Genomic DNA, 16,992 nt, shown 5'->3' with positions numbered 1-16,992 from the left:
CACCTATGTTGCCTTTACATCATTTGATGTCAAGGAGTGTCTCCACCCCCATTGTTCAACCCAGATGCTGAGGTCCAGCGCCGAGGGCCTTCTGGCGGTTCCCTCACTGCGAGAAGCGAAGTTACAGGGTACCAGGCAGAGGGCCTTATTGGTAGTGGCACCCACCCTGTGGAACGCCCTCCCATCAGATGTCAAGGAGATAAACAACTACCTGACGTTTAGAAGCCATCTGAAGGCAGCCCTGTTTAGGGATGTTTTTTATGACTGATGTTGTAATGTATTTTTAATCTTCTGTTGGAAGCTGCCCAGAGTGGCTTGGGAAACAAAGCCAGATGGGTGGGGTATAAATAATAAATTATTATTATTATTATTATTATTATTATTATTATTATTATTATTATTAAATTATTAAGGTGGCTCATGTAAAACTATCAAATCATGTTTAAAAGTTGACTTATTTTCAAAAAAATGCATTTAAAAAAGCCAATAGAGCCAAACACACCAAGACTACATCAGAGAAAGGGAGCAATTTAGAGGCAGCAATCTTTAGGAAAATGCCCAAGAGAAATGTTTGTAATATGCTTGCCATATAAATTAGAGTGGAGACGTGCTAACTCTGTTTCTTTGGGAAGTGAATTCCAAAGGTGGGATGTGAAAAGTAAGAAGGCCCTGTTCATGGTCACCAGCCACCTCAACTCTAAAGAGGTGGGAATATGAAAGCTATGTCCTCATAAACTCTAGCAAGGAAATCTCCATCCCTGTCAATACATTCCTAATCACATAATCAGAATCCTGTGTATTAAGCAACAATTACATGTCTCCCTGTTTTGGTTATGAGTCACTATCTTATTTCTAGAACTCTTGCCTCTTTACTCGTCCACCATCAGTTTTCTTATGCCCAAGATTTCTCTTCATCAGTGTGCATTTTTCTGAGGTGTCCGTTTATCAGTGAATCTCCTCCCTTTATCATCTGTTTCCTTCCATTTGTCAGTATCTTCAAGAAGTATTTATAGACTAATCTTTTGCTCAGGCCTAAGTTGTGTGACTCACTTCCTCGGTTTTCCTCTTAACCAGCCAATTCTGTGACAAAATAAAGGGCACTAATGATTATGCACTTAAAACAGACAGGAGGGATTTGTGGACAACTTCTGCTATCAAACTGACTATTTTAGAAGAGGCATCACACAAGGAGAGCAGAAGTTGTCCACAAGTCACTCCTGTCTGTATAAGTGCATAATCATTAGTGCCCTTTATTTCGTCACAGTATTTACTTTGCTTCTAGGGAAATGTTGAAGCTTTCATTCCCTGGGGGCAAGGGGGGCAGGGCTGCAGTCAGGGTGGGCGGGGCTGAAGCTCAAAGTGGGCAGGGCCAGAGCAAGAGGCCCCCCTCTTCTTTCTCCCCCCCTCCTCCTCTTCCTCTCACTTCTCTTTCCCTCACTACAGAAAATCTCCCCACTCCATCCCAAGGCAATTAGGCTTGAGGGAAGGGGAGAAATTACCAATTCATGCAAATTTATATCCTGACTTTCACAGTCATTTTGCATCAGAATGCACAGCAGGTTATTTCAGCTTGTTTTTAACTCGCTTCCTAAAATTGGTGGTCTGATATTGTCTTTCCTCCCTACCCAGCAGCAGCACACAGTAGTCCTGCATTAGGGATTCAGGTGCAATAAATTAGCTTTCCTTGTGAAAGTGACTGGAGTGAGGCTGGGTTTAGCAAAGTTAGTCCAGATCGAAAAGGGTTGTGTTCCTGAGCCTCACTCTTGACACTTCACTGAAAGACGCTAGTCCTTTTTTATTGTTCTTTACATCTCAATAACTGTTGAAGTGGCTTCTGTAAATCAATGGTGCAAAGTACTTTTAGAATGAAAGGAGCTTTATTTAAGATGATGATGTTCTATGCAGTGGTGTTTCCATCAATCACCCCCTCAGAGAGCTGTCTTGGAGGCTGACTTCCCAATATAAACACAACGGAGCCAACTGTCTTGAGGATTCTATAGCACTCTCTGTAAGATGATATTATTGAATACACAGAGGATCTTCTCTCTCTCCACACACACACACACACACACACACACACACAGGCTTTGTCATTAGCTAAACAGTTCCCTAAAATATGCTTGGTTGAGGCCAGAGATAATTCTCCTTAAACTCTGCAGATTGTGAAATAAAATCCTTTTTACTGACCAAATGCATTTTTCCTTAGCTGTGGGTTTAAAATAGAGATCAGCAACTGGAAGACCCAGGGCCACATCTGAGGCCTCCAGTGATAACACAGAGACCAGAGCCATAGCTTGGTGGTAGAGCATACAGAAGGAGCCCTCCATTAAATCCTGGAGAGCTGATGCCAGTTGCCAGTGCTGAGCCAAATGAGCCAATGGTCTGTCTTGGTATAAGGTCACTTCCTATATTTCTAGAAGACAATTGGTGGCAACCACAGCACTCCCAAGGAACAGGATGATTCCCTGGCAATTTCTTTCAACCAAAGCCCTGTAATTTTACTTCAACTACAGACACACTATACGTTTAAAGCACATTTGAAGCACATTTTCTGCCTCAAAGAATTCTGGGCACTGTAGTTTGTTATTGGGTTGCTGGGAATGGTAACTCCATGAGGTGTAAACTTTACAGCCCAGAATTCTTTGAGGGGGGGAAATGCATTTTAAAGGTATAGTGTGTACACATGAATGGCTCCTATTGCAACATAGGGATAACAAATGTGAAAAGTTCCTCCTCGCTCAGTGTGTATTTCTCCCAAGCTGCTATAAGATTGGTTGGGCTTGTGTGTGTGTTTGCTTTCCAAACTGTTTAATATTCAGTTAAGCTGTCTAGGAACCATGCATTTTAGGCATTGGAAGCCATATAAAAATCAGGTGGCTTGTGTCTGAGGTTCCTTTCTTTCCCACAAGTGTCTTGATAATAGAGGAATTGATTTAGATGGGTTCAGGTTTGTGCTTGTCAATGGCAGCAGTCTTTCCCCAAATATTTGGTCTTAAACCTGCAGAGAACATATTTGCTCTTCATAGAGCAAGTCATGCAGACCTTGTTCAGGCAAACTTCCTAATGTCATCAGGTGCAGTTTGGCAGAGTTTTAAAAAACCAACCAAAAAGTCCAACGGCATCTTAAAGATGAACAGATTAATTGTGGGATAAAGATTATAATAACCAGGAGTCTTTAGCAACTGTTTGCTTTCTGTGGATCTCTCAAGAAATCTCTGTAGAACAGGGACAGTAAAGTCTAAGTGAGGGAGAAATGTGGGCAAATCTTACTTTTTTGGGGTGGGAGGGAAATCATGGTCTTCTGATTGAGGGCAGATTTCCATGACCTTTTCCTCCACCTCCCTGTTGGCTCATTCAAATAGTTTACAAAGCCGTCATGGGTTAAAAGGCAAGCCCTAATAATGTTTTCATGAGTTAGTCTTGTATTTGAGAGCAAGGAAGAGTGGTTTGTGGCTTTTGTTTGTTGGTAAGTGTGCAGGCTTATTTTTAAACATCCCTGCATATTAGTCCATGAGTAGAGCTGCTATCAGCTTTGTTTTTAACTCTGTGGAGATACTTAAGGGTTTTAGAACCACATGTCTATTGTCTTTGCAAACAGTTATTTTTGTCTGTTGTTATCTGATGTAGACACTTTCTTAGTCATACAGAATTTGCAGTGTTCATCATAAATATATGACCTTATGCATGTTTCAAGACTTGACTAACAGTTATCTAACATTTTTATTAAGGATTTTTAAATGTTACTATTCAAAAGAAGTCCAGGGACCAGGGGTAAACACATTTTTTAGAATTGTTATTTATTATTGTGGCTTGTTACTATGTTTTTTGAGATCATGGGTGCTGTACAGAGAATGATTAAATTGGTTAGTTTGTTGTTTCAACCATTTTTGTTGGGGTTTGATGTTTTTGAAATTGTTGTTTTAAAGGGTTAAATTATGCTTGAGCTGCCTATAAGGTAAGGTAAGTTAAGAATATGATGAATAGATGAAGAAATATTTTCTTTAACATTCTGTTGACTTACTTGTCCTGCTATCTTTTTAAAAAACACCCTCCAATAAAGCTATATACTGGAATGCATTAGGCATATCTTGCAATAAATATTTCTACTTAGGGTTGCCATATGCCTGGAATTTCCTGGACATACCTGGAATACTGCAGTTGGAAGCAGTGTCTGGGTGGAAATTGGCAAAATGTCTGGGAAAATCTGGATGTATGGCAACCCTAAGTAGAAATATTTATTGCACGATATGCCTAATGCAATCCAAAATAGCTCAACAACTTTTATGTCTAATTTTTTTGAAATATGGCAACCTTATTTCTCCTTCAACCATAGTTTTAAGCCTTTGGTCAGGTTCACACACAACGTGCAACCTTTTTGGGCACAGAAACACATTTGAAATTGAAGAAATTGCTGTTGGCATCACAAAATACCCATTTCACAGAGGAAAAAATGGTGATGCTTTCCCTCAGAAAGAAAACCAGACAAAACATTGACACCCTTGCCAAAAACAAATATAACACAGACTGAATGTGCAGGCAGCCTCTGCCCCCCCCCCCGAAAAAGAGCTTTCACTTTTTGGGTTGGTAATGCTCAGTTTGTGCTATATTTGTTGACTTATGTTTCCGTTGAAATGTAAGGATTGCTTGGCCTTTGTTTCCTAAGGTCCTGTTTAGTGTTTAGATCTAAACTCAGGATAGGTTAAAGCAGAAATAGCTTCAGGACCTACTTTCTTTGTTCCTGTACAGGTTGAGACAAGTGTATCTGGCAACATGTGTGTGACTCAATAGATGTATATAGTCTGTAATTATATGATTGTGTGAGCAAATGGCTTTGCAGAGCATATGCATGCTTGACATTACTTGAGGAGGAGCCCCCAAAGTGGGTGTAATGTATGTGACTGGAGAGTTAGAGCAGTTGAGAGAGGGCTGGGCCCTACCCTTGTAACAGGCTTTGTGTATGTGGCTTGGAAGAATCACTTCTTCTTCTTCCAGTCACTTCTTCTTCCAGTCCACTTCTTCTTCTATCTCACTTGCCCATGCCTAATGTTCATTGTGAGTTTAAAAATATGCTTAAAAATACATGTGTATGCAAATTTGCTGTATAAATGGGTGGACAAAAGGTAGATTGGAATCCAGCGGTAGATCTTGTGGGATAACCAGCCTCTTAGAACCAACATGCTCCAGTCTAATTAGCACATGAAGGGGTTAATACCATAGAGTGAGCTGTCCTGCCAGGCTTAGCTAGGTCAATTCTCTCTCCCCCCCCGCCCCCTTGTTCCCCTTCAGTCTACAGTGGTGCCCCGCAAGACGAATGCCTCGCAAGACGGAAAACCCGCTAGACGAAAGGGTTTTCCGTTTTTGAGCTGCTTCGCAAGACGAATTTTCCTATGGGCTTGCTTCGCAAGACGAAAACGTCTTGCGAGTGTTCCATTTTTTCCCCGCTCCCCCCCTTTTTCTAAGCCGCTAAGCCGCTAATAGCCTTTTAGCCGCTAAGCCGCTAAGCCTTTAATAGCCGCTAAGCCGCTAATAGCGCTAATCCGCTAAGCCGCTAATAGGGTTGCTTCACAAGACGAAAAGACTCGCGGAACGGATTATTTTCGTCTTGCGAGGCACCACTGTACCTGAGAAGCTCAGCATGAAGCGTGATATGAGCTGTTTGCTCCAAGCCATTCTTCTATTCCTATCCCAGTAATTTATACTTTCACCACTATAGCCAAGCTAAGTTTTACTGCCTGTGTTTTCTGGCTGATATATGGAAAAGCACATGAACCTGACCTTTGAAGAGTTTGTAAATCCTACTTTAACTTATCAAACGTGATCTTTTTCTATGCTAGGGGAAGAGGGGAGCTTTGGGAGGAACTTAGAAGGTCATCCCACTCCCTTTCTGATTCCTTTTCCTTGCTTAGCTGGTGAATGAGGACCCCAAATGACTTACACGCCTGCTTTCATTAGCAGGAAAGCTGATGGTGAGCATGAGGAACTGCGATAATTCCCTTCTCTGTGTATGCATTTGTAAGTAACAAGATGACATTGCCTGCAGGATCTTTCTAGTCTTGCTAATAAAGAACATCCTGAGATGTGTATAAACAGCTCCAGAGAATTCTGCATGTTACACTTTGCATGGTCTTGTGCAGCCAATAACTCATTATGGTGAATGAGAACAGAATGTCTTAGAATGAAACACCGGCTGTTTAGAAAGAGGGGTGGAACCCAAAGAGTACCCCAAATCTAAACACTGCCTAGGTTTGTGGAGTTTCATTGGCCTCTGCTTGTCTGGGCACACTAGTGAGGTTTTGTAGCAGTAGGTTGATGTGTGGGCATCTATGTCTTGGCATGCGGTTGGGTTTGCTGGCCTTTGTGATCTCTTTCAACTCTGCGATTCCTTTTTCCTGCAAGCCTGAAGTTGCAGGCAGAGAATGATTTATTAAAATATTTATATACTGCTGTATCAGAAAAATGTTTGCAACAATATAAAAACATAAAACCAAACAATAAAATCATATCAAGTTAATAACAAGTTAAAAGCAAAAAGAAATGAAAAATGGATTGAAATGCTGTGCTGAGGCTCACACAGAAAATTCTGCTTTCGACTCATGGGTCAACCACTATCTTAAGTGTGAGCACTTCTGTTTTTCAGACTGAGCATAAGTTTGATTTGAGGATGAACCACCTTACCCTTTGAAGAGGGAGAGATGCAGTTTCTCCTAATAGTAGTTCAATTCTAATTTCCTTTCTCTGTAAGTAAAACAGCTCACTAGGCCTAGATTTGAAAGCTGCCAGTTGCAACCACGTCCCTCTTTTTTACAGCCCTCCTTAAGATATAGCGGCATTCCTTTCCTATGGCTGTTGGAGGAGAATATTATTATATTAGGCATCCATTTCGTATAACTACAAGTGAAGTGCAAATTGAGTTTTTAGTTAATAGGTTCATTGCCGTGTTTCAGTTGATGTAACCAAGCTGTTGTGCCAAGACAGTCTTGTTGCAAAGTTGACTTTGTGGTAGCACCCCTTTATGCCTAGCTGGTGACTTGTCACATAACCAGTGTGCCAGTGCTCATCCCATTTTTTTCTTCAGCTTTACACTTCGTGTTTGAAGTCAGATTTGTGTGCACAGTGATGCAATGCTATGTGAATTAAGGCGTGGCAGGGATGGGGCGGGGCTAGGCTTGATTGAAAGGGGAAATAATGCCTTGGGTGGTTTTAAACTTGCAATCTCCTGTGTTCGGACTGAGGCAATGTGCCTAAAGCTAAAGGGATCTTTGCCTCCTTTCTTCTGATAAGCGGGGACTTGCAGTGGTTTCCTGAACTTTGCCCTTGATTGGATCAACACTGTGAGTGCAGTGAAGGATTTTGTGTGCTCTGCAAATGTAGGCTAGTACATTTCTATTGAGTGCAAATAAGAGCACACCCTCAAAACCCCACCTTTCCAACTCCCCTTGTTTTAAAGATAAATTTCTAGCCCCCACCGTTGTGAAAATGTATAGGCAGTCATGTTGAATCTAAGAAGTTCGAGGGGTGGGACTGAGCAAGCTTTCCAATTAGTGGGGTGAGGGGTTTTGTTTGTTTGTTTGTTTTGCAAAAGCAGAATAAGCAGTATGATCATTTGCTGGATCTGCCTAATTCACATAGGTGATCATTTGCTGGATCTGCCTAATTCACATAGGTTGCAGAACCCAGGGGTCGGAAAGCCCAGTCTGTAAGCAGCGACGATATTGTTTCACACTCTCCCTTCTCCGAGCACAAGTAGTTCAGAGTTACCGATATTGCAAAGAGGCGTCCGTGGTACAGAGGGAAAGGATACTGGAAAGAAGATACAGGGCTGTAAAATCTCGGAAGATCTTGTGGGAGTATACAGCATTTCTGTAACAATCAGCTCCTGGTTTCAAGGTGTAAATCTGCTAAATTTATCTCGTAGAGCCAGGAGTGGGCAGACATCTGGTTTGTTGGATCTATATGGCATTCCGTAGGACGGTTGCGTCAAAGCACCAGGTACTTTGTGCCTAAATTATGGATATAATTTAATCTCCACCCCCCTCGTTCAGCCAAGACACTAAGGTCCAGCGCCGAGGGCCTTCTGGCGGTTCCCTCACTGCGAGAAGTGATGTTACAGGGAACCAGGCAGAGGGCCTTCCTGGTAGTGGCGCTTGCCCTGTGGAACGCCCTCCCACCAGGTGTCAAAGAAATTAACAACTATCTGACATTTAGAAGACATCTGAAGGCAGCCCTGTTTAGGAAAGTTTTTAACGACTGATGTTTTAATGTATTTTTAATCTCTTGTTGGAAGCCGCCCAGAGTGGCTTGGGAAACCCAGCCAGACGGGCGGGGTATAAATAATACTAATAATAATACTAATACTAATAATAATAATAATAATAATAATAATAATAATAATAATAATAATGGAATGCAGCATACTGGAACACAAAATTCTGGGGTGGGAATTTTAGTGCAGCATATATGCAGCTCTGGAGCTAAATAGTCTGTTCCTGTGAGTTGTGTTGACTTTGCATTTCCAGAGCACTGTAGAAAAGACTGATTCGTTCTTCTTGATGGAAATGAAAAGAATATGCTAGCAGTGAAGTGGGATGGTCTGTATAGCTTGTTTAATTTCCAGTAGTACTTTCCTTGGGTTGCTGATTTAAATGCAAGAACAGTCTCGTTGTTCAATGGGATGCTATTCCTGGCCAGGGCCAGTGGAGACAGCAATGATTGTTCTATGACTCACTGGCCATCCGTCCTGTATAAATCAGCATGCTTCATAAACCTCCTGCTGTTCTCCGACTACAGCACTAAAATCGATGGGAGAGCCCTCTTTTAGCACCTCTTCACAATCTTGTTTGCTTTACTAGCAGTGCTATGCAAGATGGGGATGGAACTAACAATATCCCATGTAGCTTTAAGAGCTTCATGGAAGAACATGTGATAATGCACATTGGCCAATAGACCAGTTCAATGAGCATTAATCAGAATCCAGAAACTTCAAATTCTGTTTATTATGTACACACAGAAGTCTAGTCAAGCTGCCCATATATTTTAAGCATGTTGGATCAGAGTCATGCATAGCTAAATGCTGTCCCTCACTGGGAGAGAAAATATGAGAACATGGTTAATGTGCAGTTGAGTGCAGCTTTAAAATGGAAATATAATACTTTGAAGCAGCTGGTAGGCATTTACTTTTGGGTGTCTTGTTCCATAGTTAACATGATGCTTCCAACTTCTTCCAGCTGTGACATGTCCATACAAGGGTTGAAAGAACTGATTCATGCACTATGATGGTACATCTCATCTTAGATGTGGCCTCTGCTGCACTGATCTGGAATCAGCCCAGCAAACTGCAATCCTTCTCAGCATTCTGCAGGGGCGAGGAGAGGTACAGACTCTCGTTCAGAAAAAGGTCAACCAACCAAAATGATCCAAGGAGATGAAGCAATTGCCCTGTGCGGAAAGGTTGCAGTGCTTGGAACTTTTTGCTTAATAGAAAACTTCTGTCAGGGCTGAACTTGCAGCCATTTCTCCTGCTAACCACAAGAAGAGCCACAGGCCTATCTAGCCTAACGTTCTGTTTCTCAACAGTAGCCAACTAGATACCAATTGGAAGTGTAGAAACAGGACACTCACCACCATAGCAATCTCCCTCTTGTGTTCCCAGAAGCTGGTTTTCAGAGATTTACTGCCTCTGGTACTGGATGTAATATACAGGCATCGCTACTTGCAGCCATTGATGGTCTTATCCTCAGTGAATTTATCTAATCTCCTTCGAAGGCCATCCAAGTTGGTGACCATCAATGTGTGTTGATCTGTCCTAAATCCATCACCATTCAGCTTCACTGAATGACCCTGGGTTTCTAGGATTATGAGCGGAAATTTTGCATCCTTCTGGGACTGGGACGTGCATTTATCCATACTGTATGAAGGCAATGGAAGTCATCCTTGCACTGCGTACGTACCTCCAGGGAGTTGGGGGCAATTCAATTATAATTGTATCCATGAAGAGCTGGGTTTTTGAGAGGTTTGTAGACTGGATGGCAACTTGCCTTCTGAGATGAAGGTTATAGGCGCCACCCATAGTTTAGATCAGTGTTTCCCAACCGGTGTTCCGCGGCACACTAGTGTGCCGTGAGACACAGGCTGGTGTGCCGTGGGAGGGAGGCGGGCGAGTCGGGCGCCTAGGAGAGAACAAAACCAAGTGAGCAGCGCGCGAGAGGGAAGCGACCCGAAAAAGAAGCGCGTTCGGAGTCCGGAGGCACTTTTGGGGCTGCGTACGAAGGGAGGGGGGGCACGGACGGCGGAAGGGGGCGGGGCGCGGTTGCAGAAACCCGCCAATGCTTCCACCTCATTGGGAAAGGGAAGGGGTTGGGGCCACCTAAAACTCTCCGCCGGGGCCACATCCTGCCTCCCAGCCCCCTTTCCTCCACCCACGGAGGGAGGGATGTTTTTAACACACACACACACACCCCGCTCACAACCCTTTGGTAGCGTTTCTCCAATCTGAGGCGAGCGCCCGCCGACGCCCCCTTCCCCCGCGCGAAAACCGAAGTCTCCTCCCCACCCCTTTATTCCCTCAAACCCCGTTTCCATAAGGGGGGGGGAGAACCCTTCCGTCGCGCGCAAAGCCCAGCTCCCTCCGCCCTTCGCGGTCTCTTCAGCTCGGAGCCACTGGGCAAAACTCGCTCTCAGAAGCGCAAGCGCGCGCGCGCGGAGAGAAAGAGAGAGGGAAACAAAGTTAACTTGTGGGGAGAGAGAAAGAGCGAGCGGGAGCTAACTTGTGTCCAAAGGCAGATACAAAGTAGCCCCCCCCCCCGCCCCGAAGGCGACCTCTCTTGCTCTGCTCCTCTGGGGTGGGGAAACCAACTCCACCACGCGGAGCAGCCCCGAGGCGGGGAATTTCGCCCCTTCGTAATGTATGCATGTAAATGAGGCGGGCGCAAGGGGTGGGCGCGGAGAGGAACTCGCGCCTCTGAGGCCGCCGCCTCCTTCTCCTCCTCCTCCTCCGCCCCCCCCTCAAACCCAGGCGGCGGCGGCGGCAGGAGGCAGCAGCGGCAATAACAGAAGCAGCTGCGCTGACAACAACACGTGTTCGCTCGGGCACCATGGAATTCGAGGAGCTGGGGATTCGGGAGGAGTGCGGCGTGTTCGGGTGCATCGCCTCCGGCCTGTGGCCCACAGAGCTGGGCGTGCCCCATGTGATCACGCTGGGGCTAGTGGGGCTGCAGCACAGGTAGGGGACACGGCGGTGGGGGGGGGAGACGGTCTGGGGAAGCGGGGGGAGGGTGGGTTGCTTGCGAGACAGCGGAGGAGGAGGAGGCCGGCATGTCCGGGCAGCAGCAGCAACAGCAGCAGCAGCAACTCCCGGCGACGGCTCCTCCTCCGCCCGCTATCGCCGCCACCACCACAACAGCCGCCGCCGCCTCAGCTGCCGCCGTCCCTCAGTCCCTCGCTCTGCTGCCTCCTCCCACCCCGGCAAGGGGAAGGGAAAAAACTTTCACTTTTGTGCGTCCCTCCCGGCGTGACGCTGCGCGCTGACGTCACGGGGCGGGGCTTTAATGGTGGTGTGCCGCGAGATTTTTTTCCGGTAAACAGGTGTGCCGTTGCCCAAAAACGTTTGGGAAACACTGGTTTAGATAGCCTGTTAGATTGTGAAGAGGAGGAAGTCAGTGTTTGTGTGAGCAGGTATGCACCAGTGAGAAGGAGAACTGTAATTGTGCAGAACTGGAAGGTAACATTGAAGACCACAACCTCTGAGGTGGTAGCTTTTTCTGAAATGCCACCCTGTTCCATGTGCAGGGTGAGTTGGTTAAGTGAAACTGAGCTGTCTCTATGTGTAGATGAGATGGTTGCACAGGGAGAAAGATTAAGGTGTTTGGGGCATTGGGGAATGTTTTGGGATAAGCTGGGCCTATACCACTGAGAGGGGATCCTCTGCTTGAACCAGAATGGAACCAGATGCCTGGTGCTTAACATCAAAAAGGTTGCAGAGCATTTCTTTAACAAACCCTTGGGGGGAAGCCCACGGAAATGGGAAGGTGTCCATTTCAGGATGAATCATCACTACAGGGTGAGGATGAACATGTTTCTGATCATCCAAACAGAGGTGGGGTAGAGCTGGACCATGAGCAAGCAGCAGAACATGAAAGCCAGTCAAAGTTCCAGACAGGGAAAACTGTAGTTTCTAGGATCCTGTTTTTTTTGGGGGGGGGGGCGGATCATGACAGCAAAGCCAGTTTATTTTTGTAGCACGTATGTCTGTTTCAATTGTTGATATAATCTGTTCTATCTATAGATAAACAAAAGGATTTTGTTTTTTGTCCTGGGGACAGTAAATCTCTCATCTTATACAAGCAGTATATCCCGAGTGGTGGTGGTGGGGGAGCAGTGGATGAGAGTGGGATCTTTGAGGACAAATGGATGCCTCTGAAGCTCCTTTTTATGTTTTGGCAGAGCTGTGCGGTAATTTCTCATGAAGACTGGGCTGTCAGGAAGCCAAGGAAGGAGCCTTGTTGTTCTCTCCCTTTTACTATCTTGGATGTGTGCTGTCATCTCTCAGCCTCTCCCCTTTGCTTGTGAACCCTGCTTGCTGCCAGCTATGCAGTCACATATCCTAAGAGAAAAAGAATAAAACTTTCCTTGCATAATTGGGTAAAAGGGACAGACTGAGATGGCTCAGACATGGAAATATTCCCATTCTGGGAATCTCCTCCTGCCCCCAGTGTCATGTACCAATTCCTGAGGAGGTCACATAGCTTCCGAATCATGTGAGGGAGGAAAAAAGGGAAAACTTCTGTGCACCAAACACTTAACTGCACATGAAATCCAGGAGTGGGTTGCTGTTTCTAGCTCTGCGTCATTAGGGGAACCTGAGCAAGATGATTTCTCATATGCCTGTGCTCTGGGTTTTTGTGGTTTTCCAGCACAATCCAAGGTGCTAGTGAAAACTTATAACAGGGATGGGGGGCCTGTGGCTCTCTGGATGTCTCTGGACTCCCATCAACCCCGGCCAGCTTGGCCAGTTGTCAGGGTTGAGGGGAGTTGTAGTCCAACAACATCAGGAAGACAACAGGTTTCCCCATTTCTGGCTTATGAAATCTTGGATAGCCTGAACCCAGTCTGCCTTGAAGAAGACTTGGCCATATGACCACATACCTGCTAGTATCAGCAGGGAGCCATAGATTGGTAGAGATGTGCCCTGGCATAAGTGATCTTAACACCAGCGGCAATAGTAGGGAAAGGGCTGTAGCTGAGTGGTAAAGCATCTGTTTTGCATGCAGAAGTTCCTCCAGGGTCAGTCCCTGGAGACCCACTTCTGGTCAGTGTAGACAACAGATGGACCAGTGGTCTGACTGGGTACAAAGCAGCTTCCATTGACCTGTTCTGGAACTGACAGGGTGGGCTTGCAGTATTACCAGCCATGTTTTTCCCCTTATGTGTTTCTTAAGTTACATCTTGGCAATGCCTGTTAAGAGTGGCGGTTGAATACAGAAGAAAGCCAGTTGACAGTTGTACATTGAGTGTCAAAGGGGGAAAGGGTTTTCTAACAGAAGTCTTCCCTTTTCTTGAATCTTTTCCACAGCCCTGCTAAATTGCGACAATGCGTGACTACTCTGAAAACAAGGAAACATGTGGGACTATCTGTCTCAAATATCTCCTCTTCATCTTCAACTTCTTTTTCTGGGTAAGGAGCCAGCTTTAGCAATTTTGCTGATTTGTGCTGTGAATTTGGGAGTATCCTGGAGCAATGGGGCGATTAGGATAGACTTTTAATGCTCTTCTGCATGATTTAAAGAGAACAGCCAGTCTGCTCCGAAATTAGCAGATAGTTGGAGCTTAGCTTCTAGCTGCTCCTTTATTTCACAAAAAGCACAGCCACATTGAGGTGAGTGCAAGGTTAGAACTTCTCCCTGATAGCTTTCTGAAGATGGGGTGTTGATGGCATAGCCATAGGGGAGCATTTCACTGGGTTATCCCCAGATTGCCTTCTGAAGTGGTAAGTTCCAGGAGGGCTGGAGGCCCTCCACACATAGATATGCCTTTCTTTATTCTACTCTTCCCATAGCTTCCGTCAAAAGTGACCATTAGAAATCTTTCGAAGCAGTGTGATAGGCAAGGATAAGAGTGAAAAGGTGCTTCACTTGAACTTACATCCTCATTGAGATCAGCAGAAGCCCCTCTCCCAAGGGACCCTGAATCAGGCCTTGGTGAACCACCACTGATGAAGCAATAGGTAGTCCTGCTAGATAATGGTGCCTTATGTTTTCTCTACCCCAGCTGCATTTAACTCATTATCTTCCTTTCTCTCTTAAGCTGGCAGGTGGAGCCGTGATGGCAGTGGGCATCTGGACCCTGGCTGAAAAGAGCGATTACATAAGCCTCCTGCAGTCCAATACATACATGGCAACAGCCTACATCCTGGTGGTGGCAGGCGTTGTGGTCATGATCACCGGCATCTTGGGCTGCTGTGCTACATTCAGGGAGCAGCGGAGCCTCCTGAGAGTGGTGAGTGTTCTTTGAGCAAGTGGGAAGAACTCGATGTAGGCAGGGATCGACACGGAGAGCCATGGTAAATTGTAGCAGGGAAATAGGGGTTAAGACAGAAAGAGAGAAATGTTTGGGCGGGGAGACCCACCACTAATTCAGTCCTTGGGAAGCTACTGCCAATCAGTGTCTGCAATACTGAACTAGATGGACCAGTGAACATAACCCCTGTTGGATCAGGCCAGTGGTTCATTGAGCCCAGCATCCCAGCCAGATGCTTCTGGGAAGCCCACAAGCGGGATCTAAGCATTCTGCCCACCTGCAGTTTCCAGCAACTAGCGTTCAGAGGCATGGCTAGACCTGTGTAAGGCATCTTCCTGTGTTCCTATGAGATCCTTCATATGCTCCTCTTTCTGACATCAATAGGAATACCTGTGTTGCAGAAAGTGTGTTAGAGTATAATGTGAAAAGTAGGCTTGCTCCAACTAAATGTGTTGGTGGGGCTGGGAAATGGACGCGTTCTCTGCCAGTGCAGCCATGAAAAAGGAAGGTGTGAGGCGGAGGCCTCTTTCGCAGGGACACTGTACAGTAAGGACAAAGAAAGTGCTATGATATTTCTGAAGTGGTATTTCTCATGGCTTGTGATGATACTGGAGCTGACATGGCCTGTAGACCATACCAATCCCTCTTGGCAGGCACACAATGGCCCAGTGTGCGGAAGACTTCTCCCTTTTTGTTTCTGTCTTTCCAAGCCAGAAATTACAGATGAAAAATTTGGTACAGTCCTTTTTTGTTGTTTTGCCACAGAAAACTAATGATTGTCTCTTGGGAACAAAAGAGCCTTTTGTTGCCATTCTCCCCTCCCCTGAGTGGCTGGTTGTGACAGATCTATTGTCGCCTGTCTCCTGGCCTCCGGTTTAGTTAAGCAGCATGCACAACAAACACTTTGTGGCCAGCCAGGCAGAGTTGGCTCAAAGGCTTCTGCCAGTCCTGAGCTTAAGCCCATATCCCAGCCTTCGTCAGCTTGGCGCCTTCCCTCCAGCTGCGTTGGACTACAACTCCCATCAGCCCCAGCCACCACCATGGGAACTGTAGTCCAACGCAGCTGGAGGGAAGGCACCAGATTGGCAAGGGCTGCCATACCCCAAGCATATTTTCACAAGTCTAGAGGGCCACTTTGCACCAGTTAACCCCAGTTTTTTCAATGTCGTAATCTTGATGCTCAGTACAGAATGTCATATGTAAGGATAGTCTTCGTGGATCATCATGATGAATGAAAGTTTGAGAAGTGATGTGTTGGTTGTGTTATTTTATAGCCATAATGATTGAAAGCTAGAAGATATTCCTTTATAATGATGATTGTATGTAGATGGCCCACTGAATTAGAAAGTGTGGGGTCTCTCTCTCTCCTCTCCCACCCCTCCAACTCAGATCATATGACTTCCATAAAACTTTATTTTGGAGGTACTCCAGTAGATGATTCGCATAGGATATTTAACTGATCTTCCTTCCCAGTTGTGGAGTATCATCCCCTCCCTGCCCCAAATGCAGCTCTCTGACTAATAGGAACTCTGATGGATTCTGTCCTTCTGCTCCAACCTCACCTCTTAAAGAAGAAATGTGCTTCTATATACCGTATATTAGAGGTCTTACAGTTGTGCTGTTTTAAATCTGGACTTTTCTATCAGCCCTGATCATTCTGCCATTGGAGAAATATAGATAGAGATATATCTCCTCAGTGGTCTGGTTGTGGGAGGAGGAGTGTACTTTCAAAGGGGACAATGTGAGAACACAAGCACTGGAAATTACAACTTTCCAGCTCCTTAGTTGATTGTTTCCTCTTTCCTTAATGTACAAGCTGGACAAAGGGATGATGTCAGTAGCTCTACCTGACTTGTCTCCAAAAAGAAAGAAAGAAAGCAGTCTCTTGGGCTAAGGTGTGTTTCTGTTCAATTTCAGTCTCCCATTTTGGTTAGCCAGAGCGCTTCTAGGTTACTCATTCTCATGGTATGAAAGGGATCCCTTGTCCAAGCATGCAGTTGGTCTGAGGCTTCAGCAACACTTTGTGGGGTGAGTGAATGGCTGGTGCAGTGTGCTCACAGACTGAAGACTGCCTGGCAGAGAAACCCTTCTAACTTTTACTGTTCAGTTAAATAACATTTATGCTATGACCTTCACTAGTGTGTATTTCCAGGGCAGCTAGCAAAGGAAGTAAATAAGAAAATTAAATCCCTCATATGAAAGATTGAAAGGCAGTTATTAAGGAGCATAAAAAAACACACACGCTGGTCTTTAAAAAAACTTTTCAAGAGCAGCATAGAACTTCATAAGTTTTCCAACGGTTGGAAACACTCTGTGAGATAGGGGACCACAACTGAGAAGATCCTTGCCTAGCCACTACCCGCCTTAACTCCAATGGCAAGGGATTTGCAGGATGGCCTTTGGGTGTCCTGAGTCAGGGTTTGCCTGCATGGTGCTGCAGAAGTCTCCCCTGGGACTTGCAGGGATCCTGCTGGCTGCTGA

At 45.4% G+C, this 16,992-nt stretch overlaps 1 protein-coding gene across 2 annotated transcripts in view; it reads left to right on the top strand.

Moving 5' to 3' along the window:
- The window catches only part of CD151 (CD151 molecule (Raph blood group)), a 43,388-nt gene that overhangs the window by 9,028 nt on the left and 17,368 nt on the right, over positions 1-16,992 (top strand). For both annotated transcript variants that reach the window (XM_081203326.1, XM_081203327.1), the window contains exons 2-3: positions 13,568-13,669; positions 14,299-14,490. In XM_081203326.1, coding sequence (XP_081059452.1) covers positions 13,586-13,669; positions 14,299-14,490 — 276 coding nt within the window. In that variant the 5' untranslated portion in view covers positions 13,568-13,585. The remainder of the gene's footprint in view (positions 1-13,567; positions 13,670-14,298; positions 14,491-16,992) is intronic.

Source organism: Podarcis bocagei (assembly GCF_964188305.1).
Source record: "Podarcis bocagei genome assembly, chromosome: 1".
Classification (NCBI taxonomy): domain Eukaryota; kingdom Metazoa; phylum Chordata; class Lepidosauria; order Squamata; family Lacertidae; genus Podarcis; species Podarcis bocagei.
This window is presented reverse-complemented; position numbering and strand designations above follow the sequence as displayed.